This window comes from Aythya fuligula, chromosome Z, assembly GCF_009819795.1.
Source record: "Aythya fuligula isolate bAytFul2 chromosome Z, bAytFul2.pri, whole genome shotgun sequence".
Classification (NCBI taxonomy): domain Eukaryota; kingdom Metazoa; phylum Chordata; class Aves; order Anseriformes; family Anatidae; genus Aythya; species Aythya fuligula.
In genome coordinates, this window is record NC_045593.1 from 31,823,103 (window position 1) to 31,848,913 (window position 25,811).

General features: G+C 34.7%; 1 protein-coding gene across 43 annotated transcripts in view; it reads right to left on the minus strand.

Annotated features, from left to right (window-relative positions):
• The window catches only part of PTPRD (protein tyrosine phosphatase receptor type D), a 408,570-nt gene that overhangs the window by 78,048 nt on the left and 304,711 nt on the right, over positions 1–25,811 (minus strand). For 20 of the 43 annotated variants that reach the window (XM_032206656.1, XM_032206655.1, XM_032206643.1 and 17 more), the window contains 6 exons: positions 23,344–23,553; positions 21,823–21,983; positions 14,391–14,405; positions 11,074–11,186; positions 3,519–3,638; positions 1,213–1,310 (listed from right to left, as the gene is read on the minus strand). In XM_032206656.1, the coding sequence (XP_032062547.1) occupies positions 1,213–1,310; positions 3,519–3,638; positions 11,074–11,186; positions 14,391–14,405; positions 21,823–21,983; positions 23,344–23,553 (717 nt within the window). The remainder of the gene's footprint in view (positions 1–1,212; positions 1,311–3,518; positions 3,639–11,073; positions 11,187–14,390; positions 14,406–21,822; positions 21,984–23,343; positions 23,554–25,811) is intronic. The other 23 variants (XM_032206669.1, XM_032206650.1, XM_032206668.1 and 20 more) reach the window with 5 other exon arrangements.

Genomic DNA, 25,811 nt, shown 5'->3' on the forward strand with positions numbered 1-25,811 from the left:
CCCAAGGGATGTTGATGCCACCACTTTCCAGGCCAACCCATTCCAATACCTAACCACCCTTTCTGAGAAGAAATGGCTCCTAATTTCTAACCTAAACCTCCCCTGCTGCAACTTGAGGCCATTCCTGCTAGTTACCGGTGAGAAGAGACCTCTTATCACTAGTTACCTGTGAGAAGAGGCCAATCCTCAGCTCCCCATATATTTTTTTCATATATTTTTAGAGAGCAATAAGGTCTCCCCTGAGACTCCTCTTCAAGGTGCATTGTATATTTTAATGGAAACTATACTCCATTATGCAACATGTAATGGCATTTTTTATTTATTAAATGGAATTTCCTACACAGTTGTTCCAATTAATTTGCCTACAGCACAACAAGAATTTATTGTAAAATTTATACCAAATATTAGCATTTTTATGGTGAATACTGTTGCATTAATTTCCCTGTCTAATTCTTTATTATAGAAAGTATTACAGTCTTCATACTTAAGAATACATTTACATGCAGAAATGTGAAAAGATATTCCTTTTTTTTTTTTTTGTGTGTGTGTGTGTAATTGCAACAGTAAACAGCAATCCTGAGATTCTTGAAAGAAATTTCATGCAATAGACTACAAAGAAAATAGTCATCTCTCTGGGAGCCGTTAATCATTCGATAATGGACAGGACAGCCCATAGCTGCTCTGAAGAAGCATGATTTTCCTAATCATCCAGTGTATAATTTGTCCATAGATTTTTGACATGATAAGCCTTATTGGTGTTGAAGAACCTGTTAGGGATCTATTTAATGGATAGCTCTCCAAGTTCCTTTAGCAAAAAATTATTGACATAAGAAACTATCGCTCTCCATATTAACAATGCCTGTCCTGGGAGGTGTACGTCATAGATTACTGACAATATGGCTTGTAAATGATCTGTTCCTTCTGTACAGAGCACCATTCACAGATTATCAATGTAGTATTATTGGCAGGACACTGCTTCAAGCATGTGCACATGGAATCTGCTTGACACAGATCCTTATAAAAAGAACACATTGTTAGAAGCAAAGGAGCCACCTCAGCAAAGTAGTTGTTCTACACAGAGGACATATTTTAACATGGTTTAGCATATAAAGATGGCATCACCAGGGTGGATACATACCAGCAGTAAGTCTAGAGAAATAGTAAGCATGACGTTTTTGATAATTTAAGTGATAAGAAAATGGGGTAAATTACCTCATACTCCTGTGAGAACTTCAAATTGTCATTTGCTTTCAGTCTTTCAATGTTATCTGCAAGTTCCAAGATAGGTATTGGAGGGTGACTGGCCATACCTGTTGTACAGGAAAGAAGAACCAAATTTAAAATAAGCTACATTGATAGCATCATAGTAAAATTTATAAAATGTAGTAGTTAGAATGGCTAGAAATGTATAAGTAGTAAAGATGTCAAATGTAAGAGAAGCAGGCAAATAGTTTGGTTACTCAAAGCACGACATGCTCTGGATAAATGAGCTCTGAAGCCAAATTAAAAGAAGTCACCAAGCATATTCCCAAAGCTAACAATCCTAGTGTAAAGGAAAGAGTTACCCTGAGATGAGACAATGAGGTTAGGTAGGCATGGAAAAATGAGACAGTTAGACCTGATGTCGACCTCTGCTTTGAGTAATGACTCTTAATGTCATTTCAAACTTCTTCTGCTGGACTGTATGAAATGGAAACTGCATTGAATTAGATGAGGAAAGGTGAGCTGAGAAACAGACATTGAAAAGCCCTAAAGGGGAAAGAATAGTATTTTGACAGAAAGCAAAGTGACTTATGCATAATCAAGAAAAACGAACTTGAAGAATGAAGGTTACCAAGGTAACCGGAGACACCTGAACCTGCAAAGGAAATGGTAAAAGAAAAAAGGAAAAAGAAAAAAAAAAAATCAGAAAACTAACGGAAAGGAAAGGAAAGGAAAGGAAAGGAAAGGAAAGGAAAGGAAAGGAAAGGAAAGGAAAGGAAAGGAAAGGAAAGGAAAGGAAAGGAAAGGAAAGGAAAGGAAAGGAAAGGAAAGGAAAGGAAAGGAAAGGAAAGGAAAGGAAAGGAAAGGAAAGGAAAGGAAAGGAAAGGAAAGGAAAGGAAAGGAAAGGATCGCTTGAGAATTAATAACAATGTATCAAGGTCTAGAAGACTGACTACACATCTGACTAAATTAGAAATACTTAAATATTTTATGAAATTTTGAGGTGACTGACATTCACATGCAACTATGAATGAGTAGAATTACATGCACCATTGCTTTTAGACAACAGTCACTCAAGAGAAGATCGAACATCAGACAATTATAGCTTCAAAAATGTTTTCACTAGTAGCAGATTGTAGAAGCAGGGGTTGTACAGTTTGGTTGGACGCACATACTGACTGCACTAGTACCTTAAAACATGTTTAATCTAAAACCCCATTTATCAACCCCCAAAAGTACCTACAATCTACTTCAGGTGTAAACATCTTTGTCTACTGATGAAGATTATAAGTGGAAAGGAAGAGTAAGAGCTGGGAATCAGAGATAGAAAGGGGTGAGGAAAGGAATATAGGGACAGCAAGGCAAAAGAAAGACAGAAGAGATGTGGGGCCGACTAGCACAATTTGCCAGCTGAATATTTGCCAGGCAAGATTTTGTGAACATCATTGTTTCAGTCTGTCTCCGTGACCCTTCTCCAAACTGCTTACATTTTCCTCTTCATCCTTAAATGAAGTGAGTTTTCAATTGTTTCAGGGAAGAAATCAGAGCTGGCTAGAAAAATTAAGCTAGTGAACCCAAAAATCTCTTGAAATTGAGAAAGAAAAACAGTGATGACTCAAGGGGGCTCAAGCTGGAAGCCATGTTGCACAATGCTGTTTGTTTTGTCACCATGAATTTCAAAAGCATGCCTAAGACAATTAACTTGCATTTCCTATAAAGTAGCTGAAAATGACCATGTGGTTACAACACAGTCACCCTACAGAATGTTTTTCCTTCCTTTCCTTTTTTTTTTCCTAATTCTACTTTCTTTTTTTTTTTTTTTTTTTTTTTTGACATTTCAGGCATCATGTTAATAATATCCAGCAGTGCTGTTCCTAATTCATCTGACCCTATAAATATATATTTACATATTACCTTCATAGTATATCTGTGATGGTGAGACAGTATTTAATGTAGACATTAAAGCAAATTGCCAGTCAACTAACAAAACAGAATGTTCATATATAATAGCAAGATTTATTAGAATTTCAATTAGTAAATTAGTCTATAATATTTGATTTACTTGAATCAGTTCTAGTTGTCTCCCATTTTATTAGAAATTTTGCTTAAAATAAATTGGCTATTCTCATAATAAGAGCATGGGTGACGGTCATCTAAAAATTAAACTGTTTGATCCAGATCAAGCACCCCCATGGAAAATATGTGAGTGAAAAGGCACAAGAGAACTCTAAATTGATCCAGAAATGGAGGTGGACTGATGCACATCTAAAACAGTGCTTGAACAGAGAAAATAATAGAGACAAAGATGTTTAGACCTTTTCGAGCGAATCGTGGGAGAGAGTTATTATCATATAAGGACTGAGTGGTAGTTTGGCTAGAGAGGGAGGACACAGAGCCAATCAGGGAGGCGTAGGGGACTGAATTACTGCTCAAAGCTGTAAAAAGTAAAAGCCAATTGGAAATGGGAAACAAATTAGTAACAGCAGTAGATCACCATAATCAATCAATCAATCTCGTACATACAGGCACTTCAGACATGCACAAAACAGTCTGGAAACTAAACTAAAATGTCTAATGGTCCAATTACCCTACTGTAAACACAAAGGACATAAAACCAAAGAAAATGAGAATTGCTGTATACATGATGAACCTGTCTAAATCACCAGCAGCATGAGAACAAATCCCAATAATTTGTTTACTGTGAAGGATATTTATTTTTTGAAAAAGATGCTGACTACCCAGTCTTTTTTAAACTATTTTTATCAATTGTTTTTGTCACTATCAATTGACATTCCTAAAGGGAGATTTCATATTAAACATTTTGTGCAAAATGAAACTTGACATAAATAAGAAAACAAACAAACAAAACAAAAAAAAAACTACTTACAACTTCTGAAATTGCCAATTTTTGGCTACATCTAACCTCTTTTCTCTAGAATTTATTTTAGAAACTTACATTTGAACACTTGTGAACTTTTCTCAAATCATATGTAAAGTGTGCTCTACTGAGATGGTACTCATTAGATACTTTTTTATGAACTGCTGGAGGACTTCTATTACGTAATCAGTCTACAAAATATAACAATCATCATAGCAGAATATGCTATGTATGAATATGTTAAGACCTCATCCTATCTCTTCATTCAGCACGAAGCTCCTGCTGAATTTGATATCAGTTGCATGTGAACAACAGATGTAGAACTTGACTCAAAAAAACAAAACAAAACAAACAAACAAACAAAAAAATAAGAACAAAAGCACAGGTGTAGAATTTGACTCAAAACAAACAAACACAAAAAATAACAACAACAACAAAAGTACAGGTAAACACACTTATTTTTGTCATTACATATAACAAAATGCACTTATTTGCAGACACACTTTGACATTAATCAATGTATGCTATGAAAACTGTAAAAAAATAAGACAAAATAGAGCTCAATTAGAACAGACCCTCTGACATGCTAGTAAATCAAAAGAAACAGCATGACAAATGCATGCTTTAAATCTTGCCTTCAAGTAAGACAAAAACACTGAAAAATCAAACAGGAGAAAAACAAAATAGAACAAACAAAAACAAAAGCAACAACCATGCTGTACATGCAAAAGGAAGCTGAAATTGTATTCATAATATGTTTTTGGTTTTTTTTTTTTTCTTTCTTTCCCCCTAGATTTGGTAGAAGAGTGTCAAATGTAAATAATCTTATCCAGCCTAGCATTAAACCATAAAATTAAAATGCATTACAGTGTAGAAATATTTTCTGGCTAATTCAGAACTAAAGAACTTGGGATACCATATGTGCCGCAAATTCAATGTGTAACTGAGAAAGTAAGGTCAGAATTTACCTGCATACTTTATCCAGGCTTTAAATCTGCCAAGTTTTCTCCTGTACCCCACTGAAACAAGTGGGTGTTTTGGCCTTGTCATTAATCATTTTGTTTATTGTCACAGTTTTATGTTAAGAGCTTTTAAAAACATCTGTGAAACATACATTTATTTATAAATTTGGACATGTAGGTTTACATGTCCACAATAAATAAGCAATGAGTTAAGAAAGAAATACAGTGCACAGCTGCTAGCATACAGAACACAATCCAGATGAACTGAAAATGTGACAATATTTTCACAGATATTTCTTTATGAAATAAGTTATATTAAAGGTCTATATCAAATTAATACTCGGGAATTTTAAAGACTCATTTATTACATACTCATTTTTATTCAATGTCACAGAATACCTTCCAACATACCTATGTATATCTATGTTGATTAAGATGTTGGTCTATTATTGAAAAATGAAGGAATCAGTAATAGTTGGTACAGTCACTGACACTTTCTTTTATCAGAAAGATATACATATGCAACATCTGGACATGGGAAATGGAAAATATGAAGGGTGACCCAGGGTCATGATAATTTACCCAGGATGCCTTCAGTATATTTGATCAATCAATGTTACTTTAAATATTATTTTTAAAATGGCTACTGTTATCTCAGAGAGTGAACTTATATCTTGTGTACAAAGCTAAATTTATAAGATAAGTTTTAGAGAAATATGTTATTCTGTAATAACTAATCAAAAATAGTTATTCATGTGCTTATAATACTGCAATATTATACTCCTTATGCCCCAATATAAAAACCCTTTTATTCCAGAAAAATGTATGTTATTCTAAAATTGATTAATTATTCTGGAATGAAACTCTTATTGTAAATCAGAATTAGATATAGCAAGCAGACCTAGGTGCTCACAGCAGAAACCTCAGCTGAATGAGCTGTAAAAGGTCTCTACAGAGAGAGAGAAACGGTGAGGCCTAGTTCTCAGCCCTGATCTCAAATTACTCAAGACAATAGCCTGTTGCAAAATCATTGGCTAAAATCCAGGAAAAATAAAAATTATAATAATAATAAAAAGCCCTCTTGTGAGTAGCAGAGCCTTCAACTCTCTCCCAGCTAAACAGATTTTTATTGCCTCTCTTTTAGATAGCAACCAAGTGGGATCTCAGAAAACTGTTGTTTGCACTTGGAAGCCTAAATCTCATTTAAGGTGCTTAAAACCTTCATGTGAGTCAAGTTCACATACACACAGAATATATATGTAGAATATATTCTCACTATGAGAAATCTCCTGCAGTCTCTTTTTGCCATGGAGACAAACCCCAGCTCTTCCTTCAGCATTGTCATGGTACTCAAAAAAAGAAAATGTGTACATAAAGGGAAGAACTTTCCTGCTAACTTGCGGAACAGGTGACAAAATCCAGACACCACTTTTTCCACTTTTGTTACTTGTACCTTTTTCCTATGGAGATTTTTTATTCTTTTTCTGCCTTATCTTGAAAATAGGTTAGTATAAACTGCTCAGGAACTCGCTGAGTTTCATGAGCATGCACTTACCTAATGAAAATGCAGAATCTTCAATTTGGAGCTGTAAAAATTTTATTTATTTTCCTTCTATTTCAAAGCATCTTATTTGGTTCATAAGAAATAATGAGATAATTGTTTAATTGCCACACAGTTATGCAAATTACTTATACGCATGACACATATTATATTTAAATGCGTAAAAAAACAGTCACTTTTCAGGAATGACTCAGTTCAGTTCTTTGGTTAATTGGCAGATTGAAGTCTTTCCACAAGTCTTGGGTCTCATAACCCACTCAAACTACTTAACATTAATTATTTTCCTTTATACAAACCTGGGCTGCCTCATTTGATAAAACCTTTCGTGCGGACTTAATTATTATCCCCTCCCTACCTTTGCCCACCCATGTGACAGAGACTTTTAAAATTTGCACAGTTGTTAATGATGTTAATCCCATATTTTACAGGAAATTTGAACGGGAAGAATGCTACTGATTTTCCTTCAGCCACTCTAATTTCAGAAGAATATCAAAATTACACATGAAACTCCCTATGCTACTGTGAGACTGGGTATTTTCATATTTACTCAATGAAAACTTGGCACAGATGTGAACCACTCAGTAGCATATGGGCTTATCTAACAAATATATATTTTTTGGATAACACATATGGACATGGGATCTTGTTCTGAGTTGTGGAACTATGGGCTATTTCAAATGTCAAGACAAAATGTCCATCTTTTCTGTGTAGTTACTCTGTTAATTGAGGAGTGAAGACAGAGACTAATATGAACCTTCATAAAAAGGGTAAGAGAGGAAACCTTAGTTAGGTAAGTAAAAGATTAATGAGGAATACAATTATTTATTGAGAGGACAAGAAAAAGTGATAGGAAAGCAACACATTTACTGTGCTGGTAGTTTAGAAAGTGGGTTTTTATCACATCTTCATGCTGATTTGACAATTTTATGACCAGTAAAGCATAACTTTTGCCAAAATCACTGCACTACAATCACCAAAGATAAAATATTGCTTCCTGGTAAATTCTTTCAAAAAGTTATGCCCAACAACCCAACCACCTAGGATTATTTTGTACTCATGGTTAGAAAATCAAATTTAACACATGGGACTAATTTTCAGATTATTTTGATAGTCAGATCTGATTCTCTTTTCCTTAAACAAAATATGCAATTTCTAGTATTTTTGGAAAGAGGCTGTTTATAAATCTTTTAGAGGATTAAAACTTACGACAACCCTGACTTTTATAAGTATGCCTCACTCAGCTCTCCCACTGAGAAGTGGCAATCTAAATATCATAGAATCATAAAGGTTGGAAAAGACCTTCAAGATCATCTGGTCCAACTGCCCTCTTTCCACCAGTATTACCCACTAAACCATGTCCCTAAGTACCACATCCAACCTTTCTTTAAATCACATCCATTCTTTCCTTCAGATGGTGACTTTCCTAGGCAACCCATTCCAATGCCTAACTACTCTTTTTGAGAAGATATTTATCTTAATTTCCAAACTGAACCTTCCCTGGCACAACTTTCCATTCCTCTTGTCCTAAAAAATTGCTAATGTAATTTAAAATGTTCTTTCTTAATACTTCTTCACATTATGTATTCATCATAACCTCCTTTTTTTGTGTGTGTGTGTTGTTGTTGTGTTTTTGTTGTTGTTGTTGTTTGTGTTGTTCACTGGAAGAAAATAGAGAGCTTGAAAAGATCCAAAGAAACTGTAGATGTTCCATAAGCTAAATAAATAATTATAATAATGAAATCAAATCATCAATCCTGATGCACTTGTACTGACTTGACAGATGCTGATTATTAATGTACATGTCATTTATTTGTATTATTATAACGTACTCTGTCATTTATTTTATCTGTATTCAATGTTCATAAAAGGTAGTATCTTGCAGAGTTAATAAAGGCATTGTATGAGGGTGACTGGAGATGTCTTGTTAAAAGAAACCCATCACATAACAACATCAGTACCATCTCCTTCTCTCAGCTGCCTGCTTTGCTCCAAAAGTACCCTACATGTTTCTGCTACCCAACAGAAAGAAAACAACAACAACACAGTTATGAAAGTGAAAGAACAACAATAATAAAAACAACAACAACAACAAAATTGTGTCCTGAATATACAACCTTTCTATATTTCCTCTATGTTCGTCTTGGAAGAGCTTTGTCCTGCATGTCACTTGATGATGTGTTAGAGTATGGAGTTGGATAATTATTTAAGCAGTATTTAAAGATCTGAGTTAAATTCAAACAGATTTAAATAAAATGGTAGCCCTAATTGAAGGTGTTGTAAGTTAAGTTAAAATCTGCTTCTGCTGCCATAGGAACTGTAGGTTGACTACTCTGCAGCTAAGATTTCATATTAAGAACAAGCTAATTAGCAAGTGTTACATAGCAATATAAACCTCCTGGGATAGTATCCTTCATATTTGGTTGCATTCTAAATATCTTAATGGACTGATCTACACCTAGGAGTCCTAGAAAAAAAAAAAAATATATATATATATATATCATAATTTGATTTTTGTTCTATATTTTTTTCTAGTAATTTGAATCCTCCATTTGTGGAAAAGACTTACAGCAAAGAAAGGGATCTTATAATAGAAATGGATTGCAGATCTTCTGCTTAACTAGCTTCACAGAAAACTACCAACTTCCCAGATAAATTACAGAGTTGAAAGGAAAAGTACACTTCTACTCCCCTCTAGTTCTTTTTGGATCAGTGAGGTGGAACTGCAATGCCTACAAGTGCCACGAATTCTGCCAGTTCTTATTAAATTTACATTTTTAGTATGAATTTATAATTAATTAATTTTAAATTATTAAGACTTAGCAGCATTTTTTTTCTAATCATATTTTATTTGACTATATAACCAATATTAAATGGATAGGTAAAACTCTACACAAACATCAGAAAATATTGCTTATATACCTAGTAATTCAGATATCCCCTCTACCTAGTGTATATGTGCATACAGTTAATGACTTATTTTAGGTATAAACTAAAATGTAAGAAGCAACACCTTTCTGTTCATGTTTCGAAGATTTGTATATACATGTCTATCTATTTAAAAAACTTTAAAACTTTGTGTGAAGGTGCTGGATAAGGTCTGAAACCTTTTCTTCATGAGGGTAAGTCTACATTAATGTTGCAGTCTCAGAGGCACAATTGCAAATCAAAGCATTCAGTCATTTCCATTTACTACATTAAGGTTCATATTGTGGAGAGGTCCCAGAGCACATCAACAAGATTCCCACATTCAGACGAAACTCAACAAGAAGATGCACTCCCGAAACACACCTCTTGTCTCAGCTGCTAAAGATCATTCACTGTAATAAAATAGATTTAGGCAAGTCTGGGGCAAGCCTCAAGCCTCAAAACACTTACTTTTTACCTCTGATATATGCAGTAAGGACGTTGGGTCTTTAGCCCCTTCTTCATTGTTCTGTAGATGTACTCCTGCTAGGGCACAACTATCCTAATGCAGACATTCTTTTAAATATGAGAAATGAGAGTTGCCAGTTCAGTTAACCCTTTTGTAATATTTAGTGTGTCTCCTTCTTTAGCTAGTCTTTTAACATCTCAAGTACTTAATTGCCTGTCTTTATGAGCTTAAATCCATTATTATTATCATTGCACTAAATGTAATAAATCTGACAAAATAATGCTCAGGAAGATTTGATAAGTAATTAGCATCATATCAGGACTGTGTGCAATCATATGGTGACAGAAAATAAGACTACTGAAATACAGAATGATCAAAACAAAGGTAATTTAAAAAACATTTACTCATAAAATGACACTAAAAATCAATTTTATTTTAAGTATTTCTCTCTGTGTTTCTTAACTATCAACCAAAAAAAAAACAAACACTTTAATAAAACAGTTTCATAAATAAAGTAATTAAATGGGTAATCAAGAATTCAAGTGTTACTTCTACCTTTCAGAACTACTGCCATATTAATTTGACCTCTATGACTCTTTGACCCTAATATAGCCTGAATTTAAGAGACAAGAATATTTCTCTAGGTATTTTTTTGTTTGTTTGTTTGATTGCTTTCACATTTGCAATATAGTAAAACCTCCAGTGATATTGATTTGATAATTTAGTAGAAATAAGGGAAGTTTAATTACAAGAAATAGCTATAAGTATCTAGTTACTAAATAGAGGGATGTACATTTCTCAATAGTTTTCTAGCGTTCTTAGGTTTAACTTGTACTTTTAGTATATAAAACAAATTCACACAATATATATGACTTTTGGATCCTTTATACAAAATTTTGTTCATGCAGGATTTTTCTTTAAATATAGAAATTACAGAATTACCTCCAAACCTATCAGAGAAATACATACTATAAAAATATCATAAGTGGCAAAAAAAAATAATATATATATATTTAAAAGTATTCTGTTCTGTAACAGCACCACTAACCTGAGTCTGTGATCACAGAGCTCTTAGTGAGATATTATTGTCTCTCACCTGGAGTTTGAAAATTAAGGCGTCGTAGCTCCACTGGGTCTGTGGGATGGTGAGAAGGGACCTCCTTGCTGTTGGGTATGCTGCTCTTTCTAGAATCAGATTCAGCCCTCTTCCTGCATGGAGAAGGTGAATACATGCATATAAGACTGAGGTGTGAAGTAGACAAACACAGGTATTCAAGTCTTTAATCATTAAATTATAAAGATGAGATGATTTCTGAAAGACCATTTGATGCAGTGAAAAGATAAAATAATGATTAATATGAAGGTGACAAAATAATGATTCACGATGGGTAAGGCAGCTACCAATATTAAAATGAATTTAAATATAGAAATGTCAGAATGTCTTGAGCATTCTGGCCTATGCTAATCCTCTAGATCATCTTTCTGGGCACCAGAATAATTAACTATTATGAGACATAACACTAAACATAAAAAACTTTACACTCATGCATCTGATCACATCTACATATTCAAGGCTCAGACTACACTTGAATGTTTCTGATCAAATTACTAATTTCACTGTAATTTTAGCATTTTTGTTAGTTTGTCCAAAACAAGCTGGGAACAGGGGGGAGGGGGGAGGGGGGAGGGGGGAGGGGAGGGGGAATTGGACCTCATCTATGCTTCCCTTCCTCTAGAGTGAAGCAGTGTCCACAGAGGTTGTTAGTAAAATGAACTGTTTTGGTAAAATGAACTCTCATAACTTAAGAGCATCTTTTTCTGCCACAAAACATGGAGAACTATATTATATAAAGAATATCTAATTGTCTGCATTGTCAGTCAGGAATCTGGAAATTTAATGTTTGAATGCAAGTGGAATCCTTCAATAAATCTCTGTGAATTCCTGAATGAAAATATGAATTGGCTGATATAATTCATGAAATGAATAAATTTCATTTCATTTATACATGAAATAGACAATAAAGAGGAAAAAAAAAAAAAAAAAAGCAGCAAAGAGCTGCTTTTCTGAAAACAGAACTGAGACGATTTTAAGATTTACTATAGGTAAATCTTTTCTAGGTGTCCAACATTTGGTCTGGTGCACCACTACTGTTGCTTTTTTGCTTTTTTGTTTTCTAATTGACTCGCAATGTGGCAATGATAAATCTGTTATTATTCCACTGGGGTTCCTTCTTAAAAATTCTTCAAATGATTTCTCACTGTTCTTGAAATAATGAACACGTGTTGGCATTCAGTAAAAGGTGCATGCAGAAAGATTTCAAAGACTATGTCAAGCAGCCAAATAGCAACATGGTGGAATGAATTATTACTGTTCTTCGAAAGTTACTGGACTTAAAATTATACATGTATATATACACACACACACACACATATATGTACATATATAAATTGTTTTGCTACAAAAACTTTTATTAACTTATTTTTAGTGAAGCTTTGCAGATTTAAATTTGATTCTTCTTTTAAAAAGATATTATGGAATGACTCATTTGAAATTTCTTTTTTACTTTTGATCCTATCACAAAAGCAGCAAAATACTCTAGTGTTCTTTATTCTTAAGTATAGGTGAAGAAAGGCTGCTTTCCATTTCCAATAAATATTTTTATCTTTATTTCATATTCCTGAAGTCAAGAGATCAGTGGAACTGTCCAGAGACAAGTTTATTTTTCTTCCACTTTCAAGTCAGTGCTGGGCAACAATATTTCCTATTCATCTAGAAAAAGAACTAAATTCTCTTTGAATCATTTGTGTGAATATTTTGAACTGTTATAGCACAAAAGAATGGTTTATTATTATTATACTTAGGATCATTTTGTCTTTTCTATCTCTCCAGATTAATTGTTTCAGATAACGCAATTGATAAAAAACTGCTGGGAAAAAAAATAAATAAAAAAATTCCACTAAAGACAAATCACATCATTTTGGTGGCCACAGACAATGGGATTGAGTGCATCCTCAACAAATTTGGAGATGATGCCAAGCTGAGTGGTGCAGTTGATACGACAGAAGGAAGGGATGCCATCCAAAGGGACCTGTACAAGCTTGAGAAATGGGTGCATGAGAACCTAATGAGGTTCAACAAGTCCAAGTGCAGGGTGCTGCATCTGGGCCAGGGCAATGCCAGACATGAGTGCAGACTGGGTGAAGAACTTACTGAGGGCAGCCCTGCAGAGAAGGACTTGGTGGTTCTGATGGCTCAACACAAGCTGGCAGTGTGCGCTTGCAGCCCAGAAGGCTAACTGCATCCTGGGCTGCATCAACAGAGGTGTGAACAGCAGGTGGAGGGAGGTGATTGTCCCCTCTACTCTGCCCTCGTGAGGCCCCACTTGGAGTCCTGCATCCAGGTCTAGGGCCTCCAGCACAAGATTTGTTAGAGTGGGTCCAGAGGAGGTCTACAAAGATGATCAAGGGGCAGGAGCACCTCTCATACAAAGATAGATTGGGAGAGCTGGGGCTGTTCAGCCTAAAGAAGAGAACACTGCATGCAGGGTGACCTCATTGCAACCTTTCAGTACTTGAAGGGGACTTCATAAAAGATGGAGCACAACTCTTTGATCAGTCAGATATTGGCAAGATGATGGTGAATGGTTTTAAACTAAAAGAGGGGAGATTTATGTTAGAGGTTAGGACAAAATTTTTCACTCAGAGGGTGGTGAGGCACTGGAACAGGTTTCCTAGAGAGATTGCGGATGCCCTATCCCTGGAGGTGTTCAAGAGAAGGTTAGATGAGGCCCTGAGCAACCTGATCTAGTGAGTGGCATCCCTGTCTATGGCAGGGGGGTTGGAGTTAGGTGATCCTTAAGGTCCCATCCAACCCAAGCCATTCTATGATTCTATGATCATTTTCACTTACAGAAATACGTCAGCACTGACTCTATGTATCATGAACACTTTAGAACTATTCACACTTTAAGCACTAAACCACATTCCTTTAGCAGTTATCGTTATAGCAAAGAATACTTTTAACTTCATGAAAGCACAAATAAAAACATATGAACATTGTATAACCATTTTGTTTCTTGAAAATGTGCCTCGTGAAGACAAAAAGTAATAGTGAAACTTGGCTGTATATGCTATGTGGATTTTAAGTGTTGTAAAAAACAAACAAACAAACAAAAAAACATAAAATATCTTGCAGCTGCCTTCAGTTTGATACTTTAATGTCTATATTCACTTAGGTTGACAGATGTTCTGTTTTTCTGCTTTAGATCATTCTTATGATAACTTGTCTCTCTCTGTTCTCTTCCCCTCACCCCCTACCTCCATCCCCATCCCCTCTCCATCCCCCACATTTTCCCCATCTGGATTCCAATCCCCACTGGATTAAATGAAAAGTGATTACTCTTCACTTCTCACCTGTCAGGTTTACTGCTCCATTGTAATGCAGCAAACAGGGAAGAAAAGGCCAAATGTTAGTTTATCAGCATCAAACAAGTTAAGCATGACAACAGCAAATACAAGGAATGCTGACTTACAGTAAGGATATATAACTAGCCTCCCCAAAAGGAAAAGACAGCTCGGGAATCAAGGAATAAATGGAGGACACAGTTTAAAACAAAAGAGAATTTTCTCCTGCTGAAAAAAAAACCATCTATTTTAGAAACAGTCTGCAAAATAATATCTTGTATCCAGAGAGACACTGGAGAATGAGCATTTAATTAGAGCTTTAACAAGTTAACATTCTATTGATAAATAGCATCTAAGACATAAAGAGGTTCATCCTTGCAGGGAAAAGAGATGAGAGCAGGGAAGAGGAGAGCTGGGCATAATGAAGAAAGAGAAGGAGTGAAAGGGAGAAGAAGGAGAGATAAGGAAGTGAAGTACAAGGTTAAATATGTAAGATCATGTTTTAATTAAATTTAATTAAAAATAAATAAATAAGGAAATATTTATTACTAAATTGTTTTATAAAACCAAGTACTAAAATAATAAGAAAATAATTTAATGATACCTTGGAAAGCAAGGTAGTCATAAATATTTCTCAAATGAAGTACTATACACCTTCACAGATTTTGAAGGAATAGCATTTATGTGAGGACTAGAGTGATCCATATAGATTTGTAGTAAACTGTGATCTATAGAGATCATTTTAACAGGGAAAATTATTAGCTTCCATCATCATGTTCTACCATATACACTGTAAGTATAGTATTTGTCTCTCTATCTATTATTAAAAAAGTGGGTCTGCAAACTTTTTATATTCTGGAGTCATCAATGACCAAATTAATCACACATTGTAAAAAAAAGTCTTTATAGACTTTCACGGTCTTTATAGACTGTCCCGTTGGCAGATGATAACCAGTTGCATCCCCCAGGGCTCAGCACTGGGGACAGTTTTGTGTAACGTTTTTATCAGTGATCTGGATGAGGGGATAGAGTGCACCCTCAGTAATCATGCAAATGATACTGTTAGGTGGGACTGTTGGTCTGCTAGAGGGTGGGAAGACTCTGCAGAGGGATCTGGATAGGATAAGCCTATGGCTGAGTCCAGTCACATGACACTGAACAAGGCTTGATGTCAGGTCCTGAGCTTGGGTCACAACAACCTGATGCAGCATTATAGGTTTGGGGAAGAGTGGCTGGAAAGTTACCTGGTAGAAAAGAATCTGGTGGTATGCCAATAGAGGGCTGAACATGAGCCAGCAAAGTGTCCAAGTAGCCAAGAAGGCCACATCAGAAGTAGCAGAGCCAGCAGGACTAGGAAAGTAATTATATACAAGGGTATGCTGCATGGGTAAGACGGCACCTCTAGTACTGTGTTCAGTTTTGGGCTCCTCACTACAAGAAGGATGTGGAGGTGCTTGAGCAAGTCCAGAGAAGGGCTACAAAGCTGGTGAGGGGTACGGAGAACATATCTGACGAGGAGCGGCTGAGGGAACTGGGATTGTTCAGCCTGGAAAAGAGGAGGCTCAAGGGCGATCTTATTGTTCTCTACAGGGACCTTAAAGGAGGCTGTAGCGAGGTGGGCATTGGTTTATTCTCCCAAGTGCCTGGTGACAGGATGAGGGAGAAGGGGCTAAAGTTGCAACAGGGGAGTTTTAGGTCGGATATTAGGAAGAACTTCTTAACCTAAAGGGTTATTAGGCATTGGAATGGGCTGCCCAGGGAAGTGGTTGAGTCACCATCCCTGGAGGTCTTTAAAAGACATTTAGATGTTGAACTTAGTGATATGGTTTAGTGGAGGACTTGTTAGTGTTAGGTCAGAGATTGGACTAGGTGATCTTGGAAATTTCTTCCAACCTAAATGATTCTGTGATTCTATGACAAGTGCTATGAGGAGCAGTTGAAGGAACTGGGGCTGTTCAGCCCAGAGAAGAAGAGTCTTAGGGGCAAGACCTCATTGCTCACTACAACTACCTGAATGCAGATAGTAGTGAGGAGGATGGTGGTCCCCTTTCTCAGGTGACAAGTGACAAGTGATCGGATGTGAAGAAATGGCTCTCACATTTCAACAGTGGAAGTTTAGTTTGAACATTAGGAAGAGTTTCTTCACAGAGGGGGTGATTAAGCATTGGAATGAGCTGCCAAGGGAAGTGGTAGAGTACTTGTCCCTGGTGGTATTTAAGAGATGTGACAATGTGGTGCTAATGGTTTAGTGATGGGACTTGGTAGCTCAGCTTGATAGCTGGACATGATGATCTTGAAGGTCTTTTCCAATCTAAATAATTCTAAGATTCTATGACCATCACTTAAGATTCCCCCATTCTCATTTCTGTGCTCAACTTTTGTTTTTTCCCCTTAGAACCATTTGTCTTCTTATATTTCAAGATTCAGAGTCCTCAGGTTCACTATGTACAAAAGATTCAAGTTTTGGCTCCTGCATTCTGAAGTAAGTCAAAAAAGCTGCACTTAATAAGAGCAAATAACACAAAGCCTGTCAAAAGAACTTTAATTTCTTTTCTCTAAAACTGAAAAAAAAAAACCACCCTACAAACAACACTGATCCAAGAAACATCTAGAATGAGGAACATTTTGCTCTTTATCAGTAAAAGGCTGAAATTAGAAAGCTTGTGATTTCTTAAATACAGTAAGAACAACCACAGAAACTCATATTACAGGAAAAAAAAAAAAAAAAGGCATGAAAGGATACTTCAGGGCCATATCTTTTTGGTTTGCATTGCAGCACAGTAGTGCTTTATGTAAACCAGCTTGGGAAATAGATTGTGACTCTAATTAACAGTTCTCATAACATGCATTACCTCTAGAGGAGACTAGAATTCTGCACCATCTCTGTATCTGGTTAAGTGTTCACCTTTCTTTGAGATTTTGCATATAAATCTTACTATTTTGTATTTTACTCCATACTTGAACCAGTGAAAAATATATTTTCTTGAGGACAATGACATGATGAAAAGGCAAATGACATTTAATTAATTTATTCTGATCCCTAAATCTGATTGTTTAGTTTTAAGTCTGACTGATAAAAGACCTAAAGACCTGCCCGAAATTATTTTCACTAAGACTGCAGGGTGGTATCATTGTTTCAGTGTCACAGAATACTGTACTGGTCACTGGCCAATCCAGCTCACTTTGCCAAGATATGAATTCCAGAAAGACGGGAAATTAAACCGTAACTTAAGAGAAAGTTTTGTTTTGTTTTGTTTTAACTGTGAGAGGGTAGTTGAACAATGAATCAGACCATTCAAATAGTTTCCATCCTTAGAGATACTGAAACTCACCTGAACCCTAAGAAACCTGCTGTACCTGACCATGTTCAGAGTAGGGGTGAGAACAGAAAATCTCCAAACATGTGGCTCTGTGGTTCTGTGAGTCTATAAGCATTTTTGCACACAGTACATTAATCACCTACAGTTATGTTGGATATTATATTGCAGCCGTATCCAATGAGAACAAAAGGCATATTTTGAAATATCTTTTTACAAAAAGTAATTATATACCTATTTACAAAAGTTATTTCCCCCTCTATTACTGTAAAGTTTTAAGCTGCAATGAACTTTTGGCTTTATTCTGATACATAATCAAAAAATCTTTCTATGCCATATTTTTTCTTTGAGCTTTGAAGAATGTAGAGGCAACAACCTTTATATAAACTGACCGATAAATAATAAAGGGTTCGCTCAGGCATTTCTAGTCTTTGGGCAACTTAAATTTGCTTCACACCATCCCAGGCAAATTATCCACACTTTCTGCAATAACATCTGCTTTAAATGAGGGTACGACTTCTCCCCTTAAAATGATTCTTTTAGAAATTGCAGTCATCTTTTCTCTCTGACTGAAACTAAAATGTAAAAGCAGTATTGTAAATCATGAGGTAAACAATTTTTTTTATTTTTTTTTTTTCATAAAGGCTTCTACCAACAAAGGGAATTAAACACAGTCCACCTGTGTGTTTCGCTGGCATCTTCTTCACACTGCCACATCCCTTGACCTCATTTTCTCTATTTCAGTATTTTTCATACTTGCTGTCATGGATTAGGCAGATGTCCTCTGACCGCTATTTTCCTCTCTACCCATCATATCTGTTGCAGTTATGCCCCTATACAATCCAGAAATGCATTTTGAGAAATTCCTGTAGACATGGAAATTTCTAATTTCCTTACTTCTTACTGTGACTTTTTTTTTTTTTTTAACCAGTCCAAGTTTTATAGTCACAGTAATTCCCTCCAACATAGTTCATACAAATAATAATTTTTGCTGTTGTCTCAAAAGTGTTAAACATCCCTGCTATCTTGCCCAATTATTGCTGATCTACAGCCATAAAGCTATCAAGCTCTGGTTGTCTACATCCAGACTGCATAGTCTATGATAAAATATTCTATAACATATTCCTTCTTTTTCAGAAATATAAGATTCCTGTAAGGCCCTTAAAAACAAAAGCTTGCTCTGTTTCTGTCTCATTTTCGAATGGAGAATAGCTACGATTCTCTTTGTGTTCTCATTGAGGTGGAAAAATACTTCTTAGATTTCTAATACTGGTTATATTGAATTTTAGTAATTCTCCAGTTGCATAGTTGATTTCTTTATAAAAAGTTTAAATTCTGTTGATTTGTACAAAACCTATTGAGAATGAATCTACTAAGCAGTTTATCATTAGAAGAAGCTGATTTGACTTTAAAAAATTCTACCAGTTTCAGTTATTTTAGTGCTGCTTTCCTTTATGATTTAGATGTCTTAGGACACTGACACATTAGAAAGACCTAGCTATAATTCCAAAAACAAAACAAAACAAAAAACACACACACACAAAAGAAAGAAACAAATAAACAAAAACTTGTTTAATCTAATTAAAATGTTAGTATTATGACTATTTTGTCATTTCTTCAACAGAAAAATTCTGACATTATCTCCACAGGAATGTCTTTAGATCAAATACAGCATCTCCATTGTATAGCGTTATTCCTGCACTGACCCATTGTTGCATATCACTCTTCCTGTCTCCTTGCTAAACTCTGAAATAAATTGTCCAGATACACTTTAAAAATCTTATATTCTTATTTACTTTATCCTTTCCTTCAGTTTAGTGAAGCAATTCAGATTTGTTAACATGTCACTTTATACTCCCTTCAGAATATCATGTGTCATGGTCAGCCTGTCTTAACTAGTAGAAATTATTTAAGGCACTGAGACGCACTAATATAAAAGGAATCTTTGAATCCTAATTCATTTTTTTTTTTCATTGTAACCTCTTAACAGGGATTTTTGTATGAATTTGCTTAAATGTGTCTAAATTACTCATTACAACAACATATGAAAAAACTGTCTTCTGCAAGCCTAAATCCAGAAATGAAAGGTACCTTGATACCTTCAAAGTGGTGGTACCTTCCCACCACTTTTTTACCTGTCTTGTGTCCCTGCAAGGTTTAATCACTATAAATTCAATGTAATGTTATAAAAGGTAGGATTATTTAACCACATGAGAGGGTAGTGTACTATTGTGGATGTTAGAACATGATGTTATTACCTTGACTGATAACAGTTTATATTGTTCCCTTGTAATTACAGCCAAGTTATTTTAACAGAGTTGACTATTGACTGGTAAAACTGCAATCATAATTTCTCAGAATGACTTTGCTAGAATAGTGAGGCTTATCAATTTTCAGCTTAGAGCTGAAAACATAAAAATAAATAAATACATATGGAAATTTGACTGAACAGTTCTAGTACAAGTAGTAAATAACAGTTGGAAAATGTCCCCTATTTTCTATTCATGACATTCTCTTCACACTATCTATGAATGAATTCTACCTGCTCATTTGTGCAATATGCTTATAATTTTTCAGTAGAAGAATTGAAAATTTTTATTATAGTTCTGTAAATGCAATCTATATTTCCAGAAACATTTACACATCTGCTTTATATGCCAATATTTTTTAGGAAGCAGAAGTTTTACTTTTAATACTCCAAAATAATCAGAAGTAAGTAGTACTTCACTTTTAGTATGTCTCAAATGACCAATTTTTGAAGTGACAGACTGGCACAAATAGAAGGTTCACTGCTGTCTAATAAATTAGATTGGCTGGGAGAGTAGGCATTAATAGAAACCTTCAGAACAGTGTAATATCTGCCAACAGCAAAATGTCTCCTATGCTTCTTCATGATTGCAACTCTAAAAAACATTCCTATAAATATATATCTGTTTGGAATCCAAAGCTAAGGTTGCCTCTGGACTAGTTTCCTTTTTTTTTTTTTTTTTTCTTTTTTTTTTTTTTTTTTTTTTTTTTTTCTTTTTTTCTCCTACTGTTGAACACAGAGCTTCACTTTCCAAAACCTGAAGACAACTCTCTAAACACAATTTCAGAGGCATTTGGCTAGATACACCTAGGGCAGAAAAAGCATACAGGGTAGCAGAATTTAAATATTTATAAGCAGCTGATAGTATTGTAGCCATTAGTTTTAGAAGACATACTCCATTTGTGGAAATTGCCCATAATGCACCCCTCCACCTACCAAAAACAGGGTCACAGGATCTTTATATGATTCCCAAATTACTCTTTATCAATATGTTTCAAAAATGCATAAGGCATTTTTGGTTTCAAAAATGCATAATCTAAATATTAAAATCAACTTTGTTTTTTATTCAGTATTGACCCCTTTGAACTCATTTACACTGTAAAAGGCTGCTATGTATAAATTAATGTATCATATAGTTTTCATCTTGTAAATTGCAAGGCTAAGAAAAGTCCTCTGAGTAATATCAAACTGCATCTGTGTCATACACAGTGAAAGAAGTGTAAGTGAATTTTGATCAGATTGCAAGATTAGTAGAAAACAGTCACTGATATTTCTTTAATCTCTCAGTCCACGGCTTCAAATTCAAAAAGATATACTGACAAAGTAAGGCCAACTGTCAAAAGTGAAAACTGAGATTACTTGAGTGGAGATGAAAATCATGTTTAACATCAGGCTGAATGCAATCCCTAATGTAATGTAATGTAATCCCCTACACTTCTAAAAATAATTTCTAAAAAGTCAAATGTGAATCTGTACACATCTATATTCAAGAACATTTTCTTCACAAACATATGCAAAATGGAAAAGCAAACAAACCAAACCAAAACAAAAACAAACAAACAAAAAAACACTTAAATGCAGAAATGGCAATAGAGTGTCATTAGGAGAAAAAAATATACTCACATAGCTGTAATTATTGGAAGCTTTCAGTCATAAATCTACTAAAATATCTGCAGTGTTCTGGGAACCATTAATAAATACAAAAATATCGCAACACAATGACAGTTACAATTGTAGTACAAATAATGGAACAGCCCTATAAAATGGTCAACATATCAGAAAGCTATAGATATGGTAAACTAAAAGGTAAACTTACCTTTTATAAAGAAGTATAGCTATAACAATACAGATAATAAACACCACTGCAAGAACTGGTCCTACAACCCAGATCAAGCCTTCTTCCTCATCTGTAATTGGTTGAGGATCAAGATCCATTGACACAACAGGATCAGAATATGGGCTGGTTGCATACATGGTCTATACAAATAAAATAAATCTTGCTTAACAACAAATGAGATGCATTTAAAATAATAGCTACTCCATATCTAAAATAAATATATACAAAGTAATGATGCAATGAACAAAGCAACAAAAAAACTACTATTTTTCTTCAAGCTAGGTGTTTTACAAACTTGCAAACTGAATGGTGAAAGATAGGTAAGAACTTCTACAATAAGAAACACTTTGTATATAGCTTCTGCCTTTGGAGCAACCAGAAGAAAATACTACAGAGGGATACCAGTTTGAGCACTTACTACCTGTTCTCCAACAAACCGGATTTTGCTTCTAATTGCCATTTACATTCATAGACCAAAACTGTCTAGTATCTCTGTTTTGAACCTTTCTGATACAGCACATTCAGAATTCTCCATCTCACCACCACTGTCTAAAAGCAAGCAAAGAACTTATGATTTATATTAGAGATTCCAGGAAGCACTTACTTTCTTTACAAATACAATTACGTATCCAAAAGTATACAATTTGAAGCTACTTCCTCACAGTCTAAACTCTGTTGACATCAGAAAGCAATTGTAAGATTGCATACTGGAAGCATTTGACTAGAATTCAAATTATTGGTGCAATAGTTTCAAGTAGATGAGCAAGCAAATGTACCTGTCAGGTTTAGGAACCAATTAGAAAGATACCATGTTACACCAAACTGCACGTTAAAATGTTAATGTGCATTACAACAGTTCTCTCTCTCTCTCTGTCTCTTTCTCTCTCTTACTAGATTACATGCAGTTATATTAACTCGAGCATAAAGGGACATCAGAACAAGATGAATTACATGAAGAGAGATGACAACTCATTATTTTGCTCACCTCAGGATTTTTGCTTGAATTATTTTGTTACTTTCTAACAATTCACTGATGAAGTTGTTAGGAAATTACTGTACCTAAAGAGGGTTACTGTGTATGTCTCCAATTCAACTAATCTTTCCAAGAATCCTGCATGTCCAACACCACTATCCAATGGCAGTCTTAAGGCAACAAAGGAACTCTTTTTCAAAGACATTGAAAAAGATGGTGCTGTGGAGTTCATGCCTCAGAACCTGTGCCAATGATCTCAAACAGCAGAGAATGTAATTTGCAAAGGATCACAGCACAGCTAATAAGAGGTGATTCTTAGCTTTCAGCTACACATAGAACAAACACATCAAGGTGCATACAGCATAGGTGAGTTCAAGGACTTAGTTGGAAATCAGCAAAGAAACACTTTACAGATTCTTAAAAAAAAAAAAAAAACTTGTTTCGGAAGTGGAATAAACACTGAAGGACTGTTTTGATGACTGGGGGAAGGTAATTTGGGGTCTAAAAAGGTCTAGTTACTAACTTACAGATTCTGAGTGCTCCATTACAGCCAAGACAAAGAAGACATATTCTTGACCACTTTGCAGTTGCTTGTTCTCAAAGCCACCGTAATGCTTCTTATCCCCCAACGTGAATTCCGTGGGAAGAACTTCAAAGTGAGCTGCAATATATGGCTTTAGCTCGACTTCCCTCCCAAAACGAATGCTTCTGCGTTTCCTAGCTATCTCCTTTAGCAGCTTTACAAGCAAGAGAAGGGAAAAAAGAGAGGGAAAGCAAGAACAGTAAATAGTTTTAAGGTAACTTATTGACAATACAAGGAGAAAATGTAATGCAATGTCTGTATCACTAAATCAGTTCTTGCAAAATGTTTCTTGCCATCCTTGTTACTACAATGTAGTAATTGTATGGCCCATACACAGGACAACTAAATTAATTTTCAGTGTCTGATATTGTTTTGGGGCTAAATAAATAAATAAATAAAAGATAATAAAATAAGATATCTTCTCTGAAGAGAGGTATATGTATATTTTCTCTTTATATATATATGTATTTATATATGCAGAAGTCCATCAATAATATTTTCTCCCTCCATATGAATATGAAAGGTACTTTCTTATTTCCCAGTTCAATACAATGAAACTTATTAAGTCATATGTTGTGATTATTTAAAAACCTCAAATAAAAAACACAACATTGAAAAATATCCTGATTATTGAAAAATAATTTATAATACCTATTTTTATCTTTTTCTGTTAATTCTGAAATGCAAACTAATAAGTGTCAACTAGCAGCTGAAGTACTTGTAGAAGTAAATCATAAACATATGCTGATACCTTTTATTTAATAATAATATGCAGAAACCTCTCTCTAACAGTTGTCGTGAAGATCATCAAGCACTCTGGAAACAGTAAATTTCCAAAAATCTCAGTAAAAAGATTACTTTTCAATTTACTTCACCAATAGTAAGTGAAGTGCAGAAAAGTTTGGTGGGATGATCGGTAAATATATCTTCTATTCCAAATCTGAAAATGACTGCCATTTTATTTGTCAATAAATAAATAAAAGGATCCATGAAACCTAAGACCTCTTTTCTACTGCTAGACTAGGAAATTTTATCTACCACCGTACCATACACAGCTGTACTTCAAATTTTACACATTTATTCTGACTTTCAAAATGTATTTTTTCATTGCATTGCTAAATATTTCCTCAGATTAATAAAGCTAAAATGTACATTAGCATACTTATAATGAGAATAAATGCTAGACTCAAACTTGCAAAGCATATACTAATTAATGACAGAACTGCAGCTATAATTCGTTGATGAACTGAAGGTATAATCCATTGATGAATTGCTTATTAAATCAGACAAATGCTTATTTAATACCCTTTATCACTTGAGATATATTGGCATACCACAAATATTAATCTTATTTTACAATGTGCCTGAAATTATCCTGGGTGATTAGTGATGACTTCTAAGGCTGCTCTACTGCTTTTCACTTATAAAACTTATGCAATGTCCTCCAGACTCAGGTTGTAATCACAAAATTTTCCAAGGTCATAGTTTTATTTTTTTCAGCACGCAAACAGTCCTAATAAAATAGTAATACACATTTCTTTGTAAGGAAGAGGAGACAAATCTTCATCATTAGTTCAGTGGTCAATAAAAAAGAGATTAAAATGTAATTTCCACTATATATTTTCAATTTAAGGAACATGCTTAGTCAGGGAAGCTCTCTCTTGCCTCTTTTCAGTCTTAGGGCCTAGCTTAGATAGCTTCTTCCCTTCCCCATATGGTATCTTGTGTTTTGCAATTACCCAAATAATAATTCTTATGTAGATAAACCGATCTACTATACACTTAGCTATTAAAATAGAAGCTTTTAATGCTGATTTCTTTATCATTCCTTCTCACTGGAACACGTTTCAAACATGGGCTATAGATAGACATGGAAGTAATCTGTACTTGAATTCAGCCTTCCTTAATTGAGGGCATCTCTAATGCTGTGTCTGTTCTCTGTTGCAGAGATTTTCCACTCATTTAACTCTGTCAAATCCCTTGCTCCAACACAAGAATTTGTACACTGAAATGGATCCCCTGAAACAAAAAAGAACTTGCCAAAATTTGAGGTTAGAAATCATTATTCACTACTGAAGGACTCTATTACAATCAGTGGTCCATACTTCTCCTTCACTCACATAGTTTTTTTAGCAGCTAGAGTAAATGAATGGTATAAAAGTAATGGCTGAAGAAAACTGTAACATTAAGAAGATTTTCATTTAGTTGTTTTATTGAAGGTGTTTATCTCTGTAGGTAGTTTCCTACTTCATGGGTAAAGTTACTGATGGCAGAATATGAGACAGATATTAATGAAGATTCTTCCAGGTTGCCACAGCCCTTAAAATTGTACTTGTATGAAGAATCTTTCAGAAAGAAGGATAAGCACAAACTACCCTGAAGTCTGCTGAAACACAAGGGTATATGTTCAAA